At 42.5% G+C, this 13,682-nt stretch overlaps 1 protein-coding gene across 2 annotated transcripts in view; it reads right to left on the minus strand.

Moving 5' to 3' along the window:
* The window catches only part of ITCH (itchy E3 ubiquitin protein ligase), a 139,474-nt gene that overhangs the window by 43,840 nt on the left and 81,952 nt on the right, over positions 1–13,682 (minus strand). For both annotated transcript variants that reach the window (XM_082272949.1, XM_082272950.1), the window contains exons 4-7: positions 12,233–12,357; positions 6,280–6,408; positions 4,286–4,322; positions 3,097–3,248 (exon numbers count right to left, since the gene is read on the minus strand). In XM_082272949.1, coding sequence (XP_082129075.1) covers positions 3,097–3,248; positions 4,286–4,322; positions 6,280–6,408; positions 12,233–12,357 — 443 coding nt within the window. The remainder of the gene's footprint in view (positions 1–3,096; positions 3,249–4,285; positions 4,323–6,279; positions 6,409–12,232; positions 12,358–13,682) is intronic.

A 13,682-nucleotide genomic window follows, 5' to 3' on the forward strand; every position in this document is an offset into this window, starting at 1 on the left:
GCACTAAGCACATGGATTACCATTTTTAAACAAAGATGTCACCCAAATACCTCATTGAGGTCACAAGAACAAGCAATTCCTCCACAGGTAACAAGTGTTCTCATCAGAAAAAAAAAAAAAAGGATACATTATGTACAGCCCATACTGCATTGAAGTTATGCATTGCATTACGGAGGAGGTACGTATGTATTTGAAATAAGATATATCAATTCAGTTCAGATTTCCACTTGCTTATGGTGGTGGGAGGTTTAGCATTCATTTTAAAGCCAGCTTTTTCAGTGAAATAAACAGCAATCTTATGACCGCATAGGTTAAATTGCCACTCAACACAGTGGATTTAACGTGCTCTAGAATACACGTAATAGGACCAGAGGTTAGGGTAAGATAATGCAAGGTTGCAATAATCCCGTTCCAACAACCTTTGAGTTTGGGGTATCTCCACAATAAGTGTGTGAGATAGCCATGTGGGTGGTTGCATCTGGTACAATGTGAATTCTCCAGAAGCCAGATTTTAAAAAGAAAGTTCGGTTTGCGGTAAACACACTGTGTGGGAGAACCAGCTGACCATTCTGCAGTACATCTTCCTAAAGCTCCTTAGACAGAGGACCCAGATTATACTTTTTACCAAGGGAGAGGAAATTTATGGAGAAAGTTTGATATCGACTTTGTGTAGGCTGCTGAAATAAGTTTCTTGGAAAATTTTTGCTTGAATAAGTGAATCAAGTAGGTGTGGAAAAAATGAGATAGGAGGAGTCAAGCCCTGCGTATGAAGGGCATGGTGCATTTGTAAATACTGACAGAACCATTTGTGATCTAGAAGTCAAAAATCCGGCACAAGAATGCTTCTTAATGAAAATGTATTTTTGCACTTGCAGCAAACATCAAAATGCTAATGCATTTCGGCCAAAGCCTTACTCCTATAGCATGAGTAAGGCTTTGCCTGAAACGCATTAGCATTTTGACGTTATTTGCTGCAAGGGCATAAATCATTAAGAAGCATTCTTGTGCCGGATTTTTGACCTATGGAAATGTTTTGGAGGTGCTAACCTGAGCACTGACACTCAGCCCTTCATCTTCCTACATTGTGGTTGAGCTGGGGTGAGTGTCTGTTTAATACATTTATGATCTAGGCCAGTGGTCTCCAAACTGTGGCCCTTTGGGCACTATTCCTCCCACTGATATGAGACACTAATTCTGCCAACTGACACCAACAATGGGGCACCATTTCTCCCACTGGCACCAACAACGGGGCACTATTCCTCCCAAAGACACCAACGGTGGGGCATTATTCCTCCCCCTAATACCAAATGGGACGATATTTACTCCGATTGATGCTAGAAAAAATTCTAACTCAAAGAAGTTGTTGAATAGAATGTATTATCCTAAGTGAAACTATGCTTTGCCCATGCAGGACCCTTTCATCCCCCTAGGTACTAGTCTGCACAAAGAATATATGGCCAAATGTATGTGGATGCCCCACCCGTCTAAATGATTGTGTTTAGTTAATTTTTAGGGTAATGTTAATGCTACAGCATACAAAAGACAATTTCAACAATTGTCAGCAGATACTGTAATTGTGAAGAAACTGTTGGGGGAATGGCCTTTTTATGTTCCAGAATTAATGCTTCCCCTGTGTACAAATTCAGGCCCATAAAAACAGAGGAGTCTGGTGTGGAAGAACTAGAGTGGCCTGCTCAGGGTCCTGAACTCAACCTTATTTGAATGAGATGGAATGCTGACTGCATGCTAGGTCTTCTCATATATCTGTACATGACCTCACAATTGCTTTGGTTGAAAGGGCACAAATTCCACCACACACACACACACACACACACACACACACACACACACACACAAAAATCTTGCACAAAGCCTTCTGGAACAAGCAAGGGCTGTTCTAGCTCCATTATTCAAGAACTGGTTCAAGAACAGGATGTTACACCAGCTCATGTAGGTGTGATGGTCAGTTGTCCATAAACTTTTGACCACACGGTTTACATACTGCAACGATCCCCAGTTCCCTGACCTCCCTATTCACCATGGTAGGAGCCTGAAGATTATATTATACAATCAGTCATAAAATTATGACCACACACCATATCCAGTCAAGGTAAAAACTCCACTAGACCTCTGAAGGTATGCCATGGAATGGCGGTGAGTTGCCATTTCCCCTGTATGTTCACAACGGTGGAGGTATAGTTAAAGGGTGATCCCGACTCACAGTGGTGACCGCTCCTTGGTGTGGTGGACTATTGCTGGATACTGATACCCTATTGAACCCTGTTTATGGATCCAGGGATGGACGTTTGATTGAAAGCATTGATTATCCAATTGTGTGAATATTTCATGGACTTTGTTTTCTTGATGATGCACAATTTTGTACTGTCTGCGCTACTTATACTTGATTCATTGCCCTGTGGGATTAGTGATTAGAGTATACCTATATATATACCTCAAACGGATTGTGTTCCTCAAACCATTCTTGAAATTATCAGCCCAGGCTATCTCCTTCTAGTGCTCTGCAGTCCAGTTCCGATGCTCACATGCCTAATGTAGGTGTTTTTGGCTATGGACACAGGTCAGCTTGGGCACCCTGAATGGTCTGCGGCTTTGCAGCCCCATACACAAACCGCAATGCACGTTTTTTTGACACCTCTTTCTATGGGAACCAGCATTAACTTTTTCAGCTGTTTGAACTAAGTTTCTCTTCTATTGGATCAGACTACAAGGGCTAGCCTTTGCTTCCCATGTACATCAATGACCCTTGGCCACAAAAAAAAAAAAAAGTGTTAGTCCAGCCATACACTATAAAATCAGACTGTACAATCACCAATCAATTTGCCAAAACTATGTTTTACGAGGACAAACAATCCATTTACACTGTATTCAATCAGGCAGGCCCTTGCACCACATAGTTGTTGGTAGAAGAAGATTGTAAGATCAGAATGTGTAGTGTATGACCAGCTTTACGGTTTGAAAACAGTGTTACCAGCAGGACGCATACTAGGCAAAAAAAGGTAAATAATCATGCTGTGTTGGCCCCTGAAAGGAATGTAACCTTGCGTACAAAGCCAAGACCAGCCATGACTGTCCTACCTGAAATAGATGCCCTCTGAGGGGTTGGTGGAGGGGGCCTGGATGGTCTTGGGGGCCTGCTAGGTTTAAAGCCTCCATTGGACAGAGATGGTGAATTGGTGCCATTGGTTGACCTGTTATCAGGAGTTGTTGTGCCATCGGTAGTATCCATACTGAAAATAAAAGAAGATTATGAAAACTTCTAGTTAGCACAATAGTATTAGGTGTATTCTGTAAGATCTCTTGGAGAGCCGAATGGTGATTTTCCTTCACACTGGTATGTGTCCCTGCCTCCTCCCACAAGCCACACTAAAGGTATCACTATTGTGTATTTTACACAATGAGGGGAGGACCCTTCCATTACTTTGTTATCGGTGGGGAAATTGGACAGAACAGGAAATTTCTCAATAGATAAAATACCAGCAAGTGAATTAACATAGGGTGTACAGAAATATTCCTTTTGTGAGGAGATGACCTGTAAGAAAATATTTTGAGTAGTGCTAAAGCACAATAACTGAAATTTGTGCTTGTTCATTTAAAACCCACACTATTAACTGTTCCTCTGCAACAGCTGAAAGATGTAGAAAAGCCAGGAATTAAATAGAGTCACGTAATCATGGAGGCTCCTTTAAAATCTGGGCATTTTGGCATTGTGGCAAAATAACTGCAATTTTAACCGCTAGCTTAAAATGCACTACACTGGCAAAACGCAGGCTCAGGCACCATCATTTTCAATGGTGCCTAAAATGCAGTATGGTTTTGCCCCAAATGGCTAATCGCATTGTGTGAAGCTTGTCGCCCAAAAGGAACATGAGTGATGCGATTTTCTGCGACTGCCGCACGGTAATTCGCGTGACAATTGATGCAAAACTGCACCACGTTTTAGGTGCCAATGAAAATAAATGCCCCCTGAACCTGCATTTTGTCATTGTAGTGAGTTTTAAGATCGCAGACAGAATGGCAGCGATTCTACTGCGATTCCAAAATGCCCAGGTGTGAATGGAGCCTAACTGATCAAAAATAGGCCTAAAACTTTCCAGTCAAGTAAATTTAACACCCAACAGATCACAGATATGCAGTCTTTGGTACATAAGAAAGCAATGACAGGTTTATCAATGAAATCGATTCAGTTGATTCAACCGTTACAGCCACCAGTTTGGCCTAAGTATGGTGCAATCACTGTACAAGTCAAGCGGCTCTAAAGACTTACCTGGTAAAAGTTGATTCAGTCTGAGTCCTGGAATTATCTGTGGAACCAAGTAGGACAATACAAAATGTTCAATCGGTTGGCTCTTGAAAGTTTTACTATATAGCTACATTTGTATTCTGGTTTAGAAATTCACAAACAGCAGCAGATATGAAGGTGTACAGATACCTCAAGTATAAACCCCAAAAATAGAACCTCTCCAATGACTAAATTGCATATTTTAAAGACATCTAAATTTCTCCCACTGCTTCCTTTAACACAGTGACAATGCTATTGACAGACTCTAATGCTGTGGTAGTATTGTCACCTCACTGGTCACTCAGCTGGTATATGGACTGTGCATGCATTGCAAGGCATGCTTTCGAGGTCCCACAGTCACTATATCATATCATATCATAGGCGGTCACTCCTGGTAGTCAGACAATAAGCAGTTATTTGGTCACTGCACTCAACTATCCCAAAGCTCTGACCCTGCAGACCAAGAGTGGGGCACAGTGGTTATGCAACTACTAAACCAAGGACAAAAAGGTATTTATTCAAAATTACTCATGTTGAAATTTACATACAACTCTTGCCAAGTGTCTGTCCTGTAATGCTAGTTTTCTCTTGATCTGCATTCACGACTCAAAGAATTAAAGAAATTCAGTGCTTTATCCATGCAGGACAACATAGCAAGTTCACTTCAATGACCCTCACCCCAACTGCACACACCCAACTTTTCTTTGCTTCCCCACCTCTCTCACCTGTTCAGCCACAGAGTGAAGTAAAACATCCCCAACCCGAGTATATGCATTTGAAGCTTGCACATTGCAGTGGACTGCCCCACCACATGTGACATTGCTCAGCCAATACCAAGCACCAGTATAATTACATGGAGTGAGCCACATGCGATTTCACACTCAGAAATACTGAGTATCTCCTTTGGCTGCCAGAGCTACATGGATTGTTGGGGGAAAGAAGCCAAGCATTGATGAATAGCCAAAGCACAGGATTGCTTTAGTCACTACAACAAAATAAGGGAGCTGCAACTGCTAGTCTCTCAGACCATGCAAACCCCAATAAAAGTCTAAAAATCATTAACTAAAGCTGGGCATACATGGATTGTTAGGGGAAAGAAGGCAAGCATTGATGAATAGCCAAAGCACAGGATTGCTTTGGTCACTACAACAAAAGAAGGGAGCTGCAACTGCTAGTCTCTCAGACCATGCAAACCCCAATAAAAGTCTAAAAATAATTAACTAAAGCTGGCCATACATGGATTGAAAATTGATTTAGATCTTTGTGTAGCCCTGTCTGTTCAGGTAAGTATAGGTATCTTTCCTTTCATAGGGGAGATGGAATAGGCTTGAGGGGTGGAAAGAGGATTAGGCTTAGTTAGGCTTTGACTGGAATTACACTATAACTTTATTACCATCTCCTCCAACCTCTATACAAGCTGCTGTGATTATAGATACAATACAACTCTTAGCAAATAAAAACAATAAACCTGTTCTTACAATATTACTGGCATAAAAACATGCAAAACTGCAGCGCTAAAAACTAACAGAAAGTCCTGGACAGGAAATTCAATAAGTGTGGGGTCAGAAATAGAAAACCTTGTGGAGAGATTTTTGTGGGAATGTTTCCAACCATTACAGAGGTCGGCCATTTTGACAGTTGGAAACATTCCCCTGTGGATTATTGATGTACATGTGAGTTTTTATCGTACCTGTGAGTGAGTTTGCTGGGTTTTAATAAAGTTTATATTGAACATATTACACTGTGAGGTGTTTTTCTATCTATGCAGGAATGATGTATCCATTGAGGGCCATATGCAGTGGAATCTGTTTAAGGGTGGAAGAGTTTTGCTGTTCAATCGATTGGATTCTGCAAAAAGCACATTCAACCACTTTATGTAGTGGTCCACTCCGGATGGTAAGAAGAGTCCGTGTGTGTGCGCATCTGTCAGTGGGGGGGTCTCTCACAAGATTTTCTATTTAGGACAAAACAATTCTTACCTGATATACAAGTGAAATCACCATTTGTTAAGATCTCTGGATCAACCTGCAGTCCATTGAGACACACCGATAAGTCACCGACTGTTTCCCTATCACCTTGTAGCTGTAAATTTACAATCACTTCTTCCACTGAAAACAAAAATGGGGAAAGTTAGTTTTTTAAATCTTCAAGCAACGCTCTTCAAAGGGCTAATCAGCACATGGATTCTATGATAGCGGGTGGCTGCATGAAACATTAAGGGTCTGTTCACATCTACACAGCTTCAAAGTCACACGACTTTCCAAGCCGACATCCTGCGCAACTTCATTGCAGCTTCATTAACAGAAGTCAATGCAAGTCGCCCCAAAGTAGTGCAGGAAACTTTTTTTGAGTCGCACCGATTAGAACGGTTTGTTCTCGTTTCCTCTTGCTGGAGCCCAGAGCCCCTGAATAGTAGTAAATCATAAAGTGGACCTAAATCCATCAATTTAATGGTTTTTAAAAACAGTTACATTCCTGGAATGCCCGGGATTGCTAAATGTCACATTAGCTTGTGTCCTCAACCAAACTGTCTAACCACCAAATGACTGGTGTCATCACATATGCAGCACCATAAGTTGCAAATCAAACAGAAGCAGTATCCTTGGCTGTAAAAGGATAGGAGGGCCTAATACTGCTTGCAGGCAGTCAGCAGATTGGCCTCTACCAATTTGGCAGTGCCTAAAAAATGGAGAGTAACTAAGCATGTGCAGAGAAGGGTAAGACAGTGTATTACTGGTATTTAAAAATTATAGGCACTTTTTTTTTTTTTATATGTTTTACATAGCTATACCTGCAAAAGGGGCCAGCCAGAAGTAATCTAGCAGGACTTAAAGCGAAGCTCCACCCAAAAGAGGAAGCTCTACTGCCATAGTTGGCACCCTTCGGGGGAGGAGCGGGTGCCTGTCAAAACCAGGTACCTGCTCCCACTTCCAGGTAAGATTGACACAATCATTCGGCGATCTACAAAATTTCTGGCCCCTCCTCCTCCCCCGCTGCCTTTGGGAGACACACAGGTCCCAGAAGACACCAGGACCATTCAGAAAGCGCAGTATGCATAGTAGGAAACAGGCTGCGAAGCCACAAGGTTTCACTTCCTGGTTCCTTCAATGACGATGCCAGCGCCGACACCTGGAGCTGAAGGACGGATCAGCTTGGTGTGCCGGCATCGTGGGATCCCTGGACAGGCAAGTGTCCTACTATTAAAAGTCAGCAGCTACAGTATTTGTAGCTGCAAACTTTGAATATTTATTTATTTTACAGGCTGGAACCCTTTAATTTTCTGACTAAAGTTCCACTTTAAGAACGATGTTAATTTGTAGACGGAGTTATGAATCATGTTAATCCTGCAGTTAGAGTTTACTCTTTGGTATGTTATCTTCCAGTGGTGTGACATCCAGTCACATGACCTAGGAAAGTGCTGACTACTGGGAAATTAGAATGATGTTATCTTAAGGGACAAGCAGGGACTATGAATAGACAAACTAAGCTTGTCGTGTTTCATAACCAGCGCTGTACATGAAACGTTTTCCTCCACGAGTCAGATAAACGGTATGTAGTAAAAGGGAAAAAAATGAAACCCAGCAGGCATGAAGATTCAAGTCTACAACATACAGTAGCTCCGGAAAGTATTCAGAGCGCTTCCCTTTTTCCACATTTTCTTATGTTACAGCCTTATTCCAAAACGGATTAAATTCATTATTTTCCTCAAAATTCTGCAAACAATACCCCATAAATGACAGTGTGAAAGAAGTTTGTTTGAAATCTTTGCAAATGTATTAAAAATAAATCACATGTACAAAAATATTCGCAGCTTTTGCCATGACACTCAAAATTGAGCTTCGGTGCATCCTGTTTTCACTGATCATCCTGGAGATGTTTCTACAACTTGATTGCAGTCCACCTGTGTTAAATTCAGTTGATTGACATGATTTGAAACGGCAGACAGCCACACACCTGTCTATATCAGGTCCCACAGTTAACAGTGCATGTCAGAGTTTAAACAAAGCCATAAAGTCTAAGGAATGGTCTGTAGAACTCTAATGGCTCTTTCACACGGGCGCTCCGTATGTCCGTATTTCATCCCATTTTTTTGTGGATGAAAAAATGGACATAATGCATGTCAATGGGATTGCAGATGTCAGTGGATGACCATCCGCTAACATCCGATTTTCGTCCTTTCAGTTCTGTTCCGTTTTTTGGAACGGAACAGAACCCTATTTTTCTTCCGTTTAAAAAACGGAACGGATGCAAAATCGGATGTCAGCCGTGTAATCCACTGACATCCGCAATCCCCATAGACATACATTATGTCCGTATATCATCAGCAAACGGATGGGATGATATGCGGACATACGGAGCGGATGACACAAGTGTCATCCATGTCCGTGAAAAAATAAATAAACAAATAAAAAAAGTGCCGCAGCGGAATAAAAAAATCGGAGCGGCTGTGTGAAAGAGCCCTAAGACAGGATTGTATTGAGGCACAGATCTGGGGAGGGGTAAAGAATCATTTCTGCAGCATTGAAGATCCCAATGAGCACAGTGGCCTCCATCACCCGTAAATGGAAGACTTTTGGAACCATCAGGACTCTTCCTAAAGTGAGCCACTCAGCCAAACAGAGATCAGGGGAGAAGGGCCTTAATCAGGGAGATGACTAAGAACCCAATAGTCACTCTGACAGAGCTCCAGCATTTCTTTGTGGAGAGAGGAGAACCTTCCAGAAGAACAACCATCTCTTCACTATTTCACCAATCAGGCCTGTATGGTAGAGTGGCCAGATGGAAGCCACTCCTCACTAAAAGACACATGACAGCCCACCTAGAGTTTTCCAAAAGGCACCTGAAGGTCTCTCAGACAATGAGAAACAAAATTCTCTCATCTGATGAATGCCGTCACGTCTGGAGGAAACCAGGCACCACTCATCACCTGGCCAATACCATTCCTAAAGTAAAGCATGGTGGTGGCAGCAAAATGCTGTGGGGATGTTTTTCAGAGGCAGGAACTGGGAGACTAGACAGGATCGAGGGAAGAAGAATGCAGCAATGTACAGTGAAATTCTTGATGAAAAGCTGCTCCAGTGCGCTCTGGACCTCAGACTGGGGCAAAAGGTCATCTTCCAACAGGACAACGACCCTAAGCACACAGCCAAAATAACAAAGGATTGGCTACCGGACAAATCTGCGAATGTCCTTGAGTGGCCCAGCCGAAGTTCAGACTTGAACCAGATTGAACATCTCGGAAGAAAATGGTTGTGCTCTGACGCTCCCCATCCAACCTGATGGAGCTTGAGAGGTCCTGCAAAAAAGAATGGGAGAAACGGCCCAAAAAAAGGTGTGGCAACCTTGAAGCATCATACTCAAAAAGACGAGGTTGTAATTGGTGCCAAATGTCCTTTTAACAAAGTATTGAGCAGAGGCTGTGAATACTAATGTACGTGTGATTTTTTTTCATTGTTTATTTTTAACAAATTTGCAAAGATTTCAAAGAAACTTCTTTCACGTTGTCATTATGGGGCATTGTTTGTAGAATTTTGAGGAAAATAATGAATTTAATTAATTTTGGAATAAAGCTGTAAAATAAACTGTGGAACAAGTGAAGCGCTGTGAATTCTTTCTAGATGCACTGTATATATTGTGCATTCTTAACTGTCTCTTATCTATAGATTTTTCTCCTCCACAATATAAATTCAGATTTCTATCTCCTCAGAAAATGGAAGAATGTAAAATGCAACCTCAAATTGCTGTTTTATCGATGCCCTATAGTTGGGTTCCCAAAGTCTAAAGGATCACTAACCAAGCTTGTTTTCCATATCCCCACACTCTAGTCCATGGATCATCAAACTTTTTAAATAAAAGGCCGTTAGAGATGGGCTCGGGCATGTTAGAGTTTAATCCTGCCTGATCCTGCAAGGAGGCCGACACTGCACACCGCTAATCACAGGCAGGGAGACATTTCCTGACCTACAGCTGCACGGTGCCTGTGATAAGCGGAGAGCAGTGTCGGCTTCCTGGCATGATGGGGCACGTGGGAACTCAAACACGCCGAGCCCATCTTTACTGTCCATAAGACTTTAGGGGGGGCAGATTGTGACTAGAGAGGGTAGAAAATGTCCCAGCATAATTGAACGTACACAATGCATCATGCTCAGTCATCAGCAGGAGTTAAAAAATGACCTAGTGCCTGTGGTCAGTGGGAGGAAGGAATTGTGCCCCATCACTGGTGTCAGTGGGAGGAAGGAATTGTGCCCCATCACTGGTGTCAGTGGGAGGAAGGAATTGTGCCCCATCACTGGTGTCAGTGGGAGGAAGGAATTGTGCCCCATCACTGGTGTCAGTGGGAGGAAGGAATTGTGCCCCATCACTGGTGTCAGTGGGAGGAATTGTGCCCCATCACTGGTGTCAGTGGGAGGAATTGTGCCCCATCACTGGTGTCAGTGGGAGGAATTGTGCCCCATCACTGGTGTCAGTGGGAGGAATTGTGCCCCATCACTGGTGTCAGTGGAAGGAATTGTGCCCCATCACTGGTGTCAGTGGGAGGAATTGTGCCCCATCACTGGTGTCAGTGGAAGGAATTGTGCCCCATCACTGGTGTCAGTGGAAGGAATTGTGCCCCATCACTGGTGTCAGTGGAAGGAATTGTGCCCCATCACTGGTGTCAGTGGAAGGAATTGTGCCCCATCACTGGTGTCAGTGGAAGGAATTGTGCCCCATCACTGGTGTCAGTGGAAGGAATTGTGCCCCATCACTGGTGTCAGTGGAAGGAATTGTGCCCCATCACTGGTGTCAGTGGGAGGAATTGTGCACCATGTTGCTGTTAGTAGAAAGAATAGTGCCTCATTGCTGGTATCAGTGTAAGGAAATGTGTCCTATGACTGGTTTTTGTGGGAGGAATAGTAATCCATCACCGCTGTCAGTGGGGTGACTAGTGCTTTCCCACTGGTGTCAGTGGGAGGAAATTTCCCATATGACTGGTTTTGTGAGAAGAATAGCAATCTATCATCGCATCAGTAGGGTGACTTGTGCTCACTGGTGTCAGTGTGTGCATTTGTGCCCTATTGTTGCTTTTAGTGGAAAGGATAGTGTTCTGTCTTGTTAGTGGAAACATTAGTGCTCTGTCGTTGCTGTTGGTAAGAACCAGTTTAATGAGAGCAAAGGACGGCAGTTTGGGGACCACTGCACTGGTTCATAAGGACCTGCATTGTAAATAGTACTAGTTAGTGGGTTCACTTTGTCAAACAGGTACATTTCACTCAGATTTTTTACTGGGGGCCCATTCACAACAGTGGGCTGCAATGCATGGGCTGTCAATGCACCTAATCGTGCAGGATTATTTGAAGCACAGGACAGAGTGCAGCTGTGCATTGTGATGCGCTTTATCAAGCGTTGCAATGCATGGTATAGAATGGTATAAACAGTCCCTTAGACTGACTTAGGAAAGACCAACTCAATGCTGAATAGATCTACACATTACTCTGGCATTCATAATCCCTCTTTTGGGATTACTATAGCCTTTATAAACGCTTTACAGAAACATATGACACAAGCCCACCACCCTAATAAACACCAGCTCAGCCAACAAGCCACCATGTTGCCCAGCATTCAAATGTAACCTACATATAACCCAGTTGTAAAACATTGTAATTAATCGCAGCAGATGAGTAGTCGTCTGATGTATAGGGGAACCGTTAAAACTCCTTTGCCTCAGATTAATTTTCATTTTATTAATGGCATGTAAAAGGACAAAGTTTACATTTGAATCAGTACATCTCAATATTACATCATCTAAACGAAAAGGAATAGGTTGCCCACAGCAATTTATTAGGGCCTGACTTCCATCATTATAGGGCAAGATATAAAATGTGGAAAGGGTGATTCTGACTGGATGCTCTGCCAGACACATTTTGTACATGATCTGTAGGGCTGCATACTCACATTTCATGTTATTTGCAAGCAGGGTCTCATGCAGGTTCAGAGATGCGCTACCGAGTAAAGCATCTGATTTTAGAGTTTGGTGACTCCACACCCGGAAATTTAACACACTGAAAGGGGTAACAATCCTGCAAAACAAGAAAAGGTGGCATATTTAAACTATAGTAGTTACCCAGCAGTTGAAAGCAGTTATTGGTTTACAATGAAATGGATGCAAGATTACAAATGTAGCAGATTATAAACAAGTGTTGCAAGTGCAATGACCGTGCAATACCGGGTGCAGGGATTGAGAGACAACAGTCATTCCCTGAATCTGTACAAAGATATGGCTGTGCATGACAACAGAAAGGGTCAGGGACGACATGGGATACAACGGATTCCGGTGGCATACACCACAATAAAAACACTGCAATAACGCATGGTGCCTTTAAACATTCAGACCTGTTTACAGTCTGATCCCATTTGGGGTGACAGGTACTAAAAATGTTCTGGTTGTATAAGCCTAAGTATGCTGACTAAACATAAAATGCATTTACCTTATTATGTAGACGTTGTAAAGGTTGGAAATTCTCTGTCCTTTGCAGTTTAATAATCTTTGATATTTTATCGTAATGACCAAATTTCAGTAAAAAGTACACCGAAATTTTGGCAGCCGAAAATGGTATTTTCTGCATTTTGTCGATAGAGAAAAAGGTGGTGATATTGGCGACCAAAACACGATTTTGCTGTGATTTTACTGTGCTTTTAATCAGTGCCTGTGATTCAAAAAATGCATAAAAAATGCAACAGGGGTGTGTTATTAATGCGTTCTTGCTGCGTTTTCAAAGCATTTCAACATGGAGGTGCGTTTTTGATTCATTAAATAACGCTGCCTTCAGAGTTTGGCAGGTTTTAACGCTTTGCAACTGTCTACATTCACTTCTATTGAAAAAGCACAAGTGCGCCGTAAACTCGCCTATGGCGTTTACAGTGCGTTTGAGGTCTGGTTGCAAAGTCTCAAAAGTAATCAATTTTTCATTTTAGCGGTGTGCAAAATAACCCAGCTCACTGGGCGTTTGAAGAGTGTTGCCTGACACAACACGAATGCCTGTAAAAATACATTCAAAATGCTCATTAACACTGAGTGTGTTAATACACCTTAAGGCTTCTTTGGAATTCAGTGCCTTACTGAAAGAGCTCTAAGGGCTTTTTCATACAGTCATGGAAAAACTGCCCATCAATGGCACTCAAAATTGTTATATAGGGAGTGGATTGGGCTGTTCACCCTGCAATGTTAGCATTACCTTGTGTTGTGTTGAGGAAAAATAAACGCTTCCTGCAGAGTTTGGCAGGCATTGATGTTTCACAACTGCCTCCATTCCCTTACATTGAAACACACCGCAAGCACGCAGTAGATGCACCATAAATGCACCAGTGCATTTTAGATGCAGTTGCAAAGTGTGTCAAGTTCTCA

Source organism: Pelophylax lessonae (genome assembly GCF_965119305.1).
Source record: "Pelophylax lessonae genome assembly, chromosome: 11".
Classification (NCBI taxonomy): domain Eukaryota; kingdom Metazoa; phylum Chordata; class Amphibia; order Anura; family Ranidae; genus Pelophylax; species Pelophylax lessonae.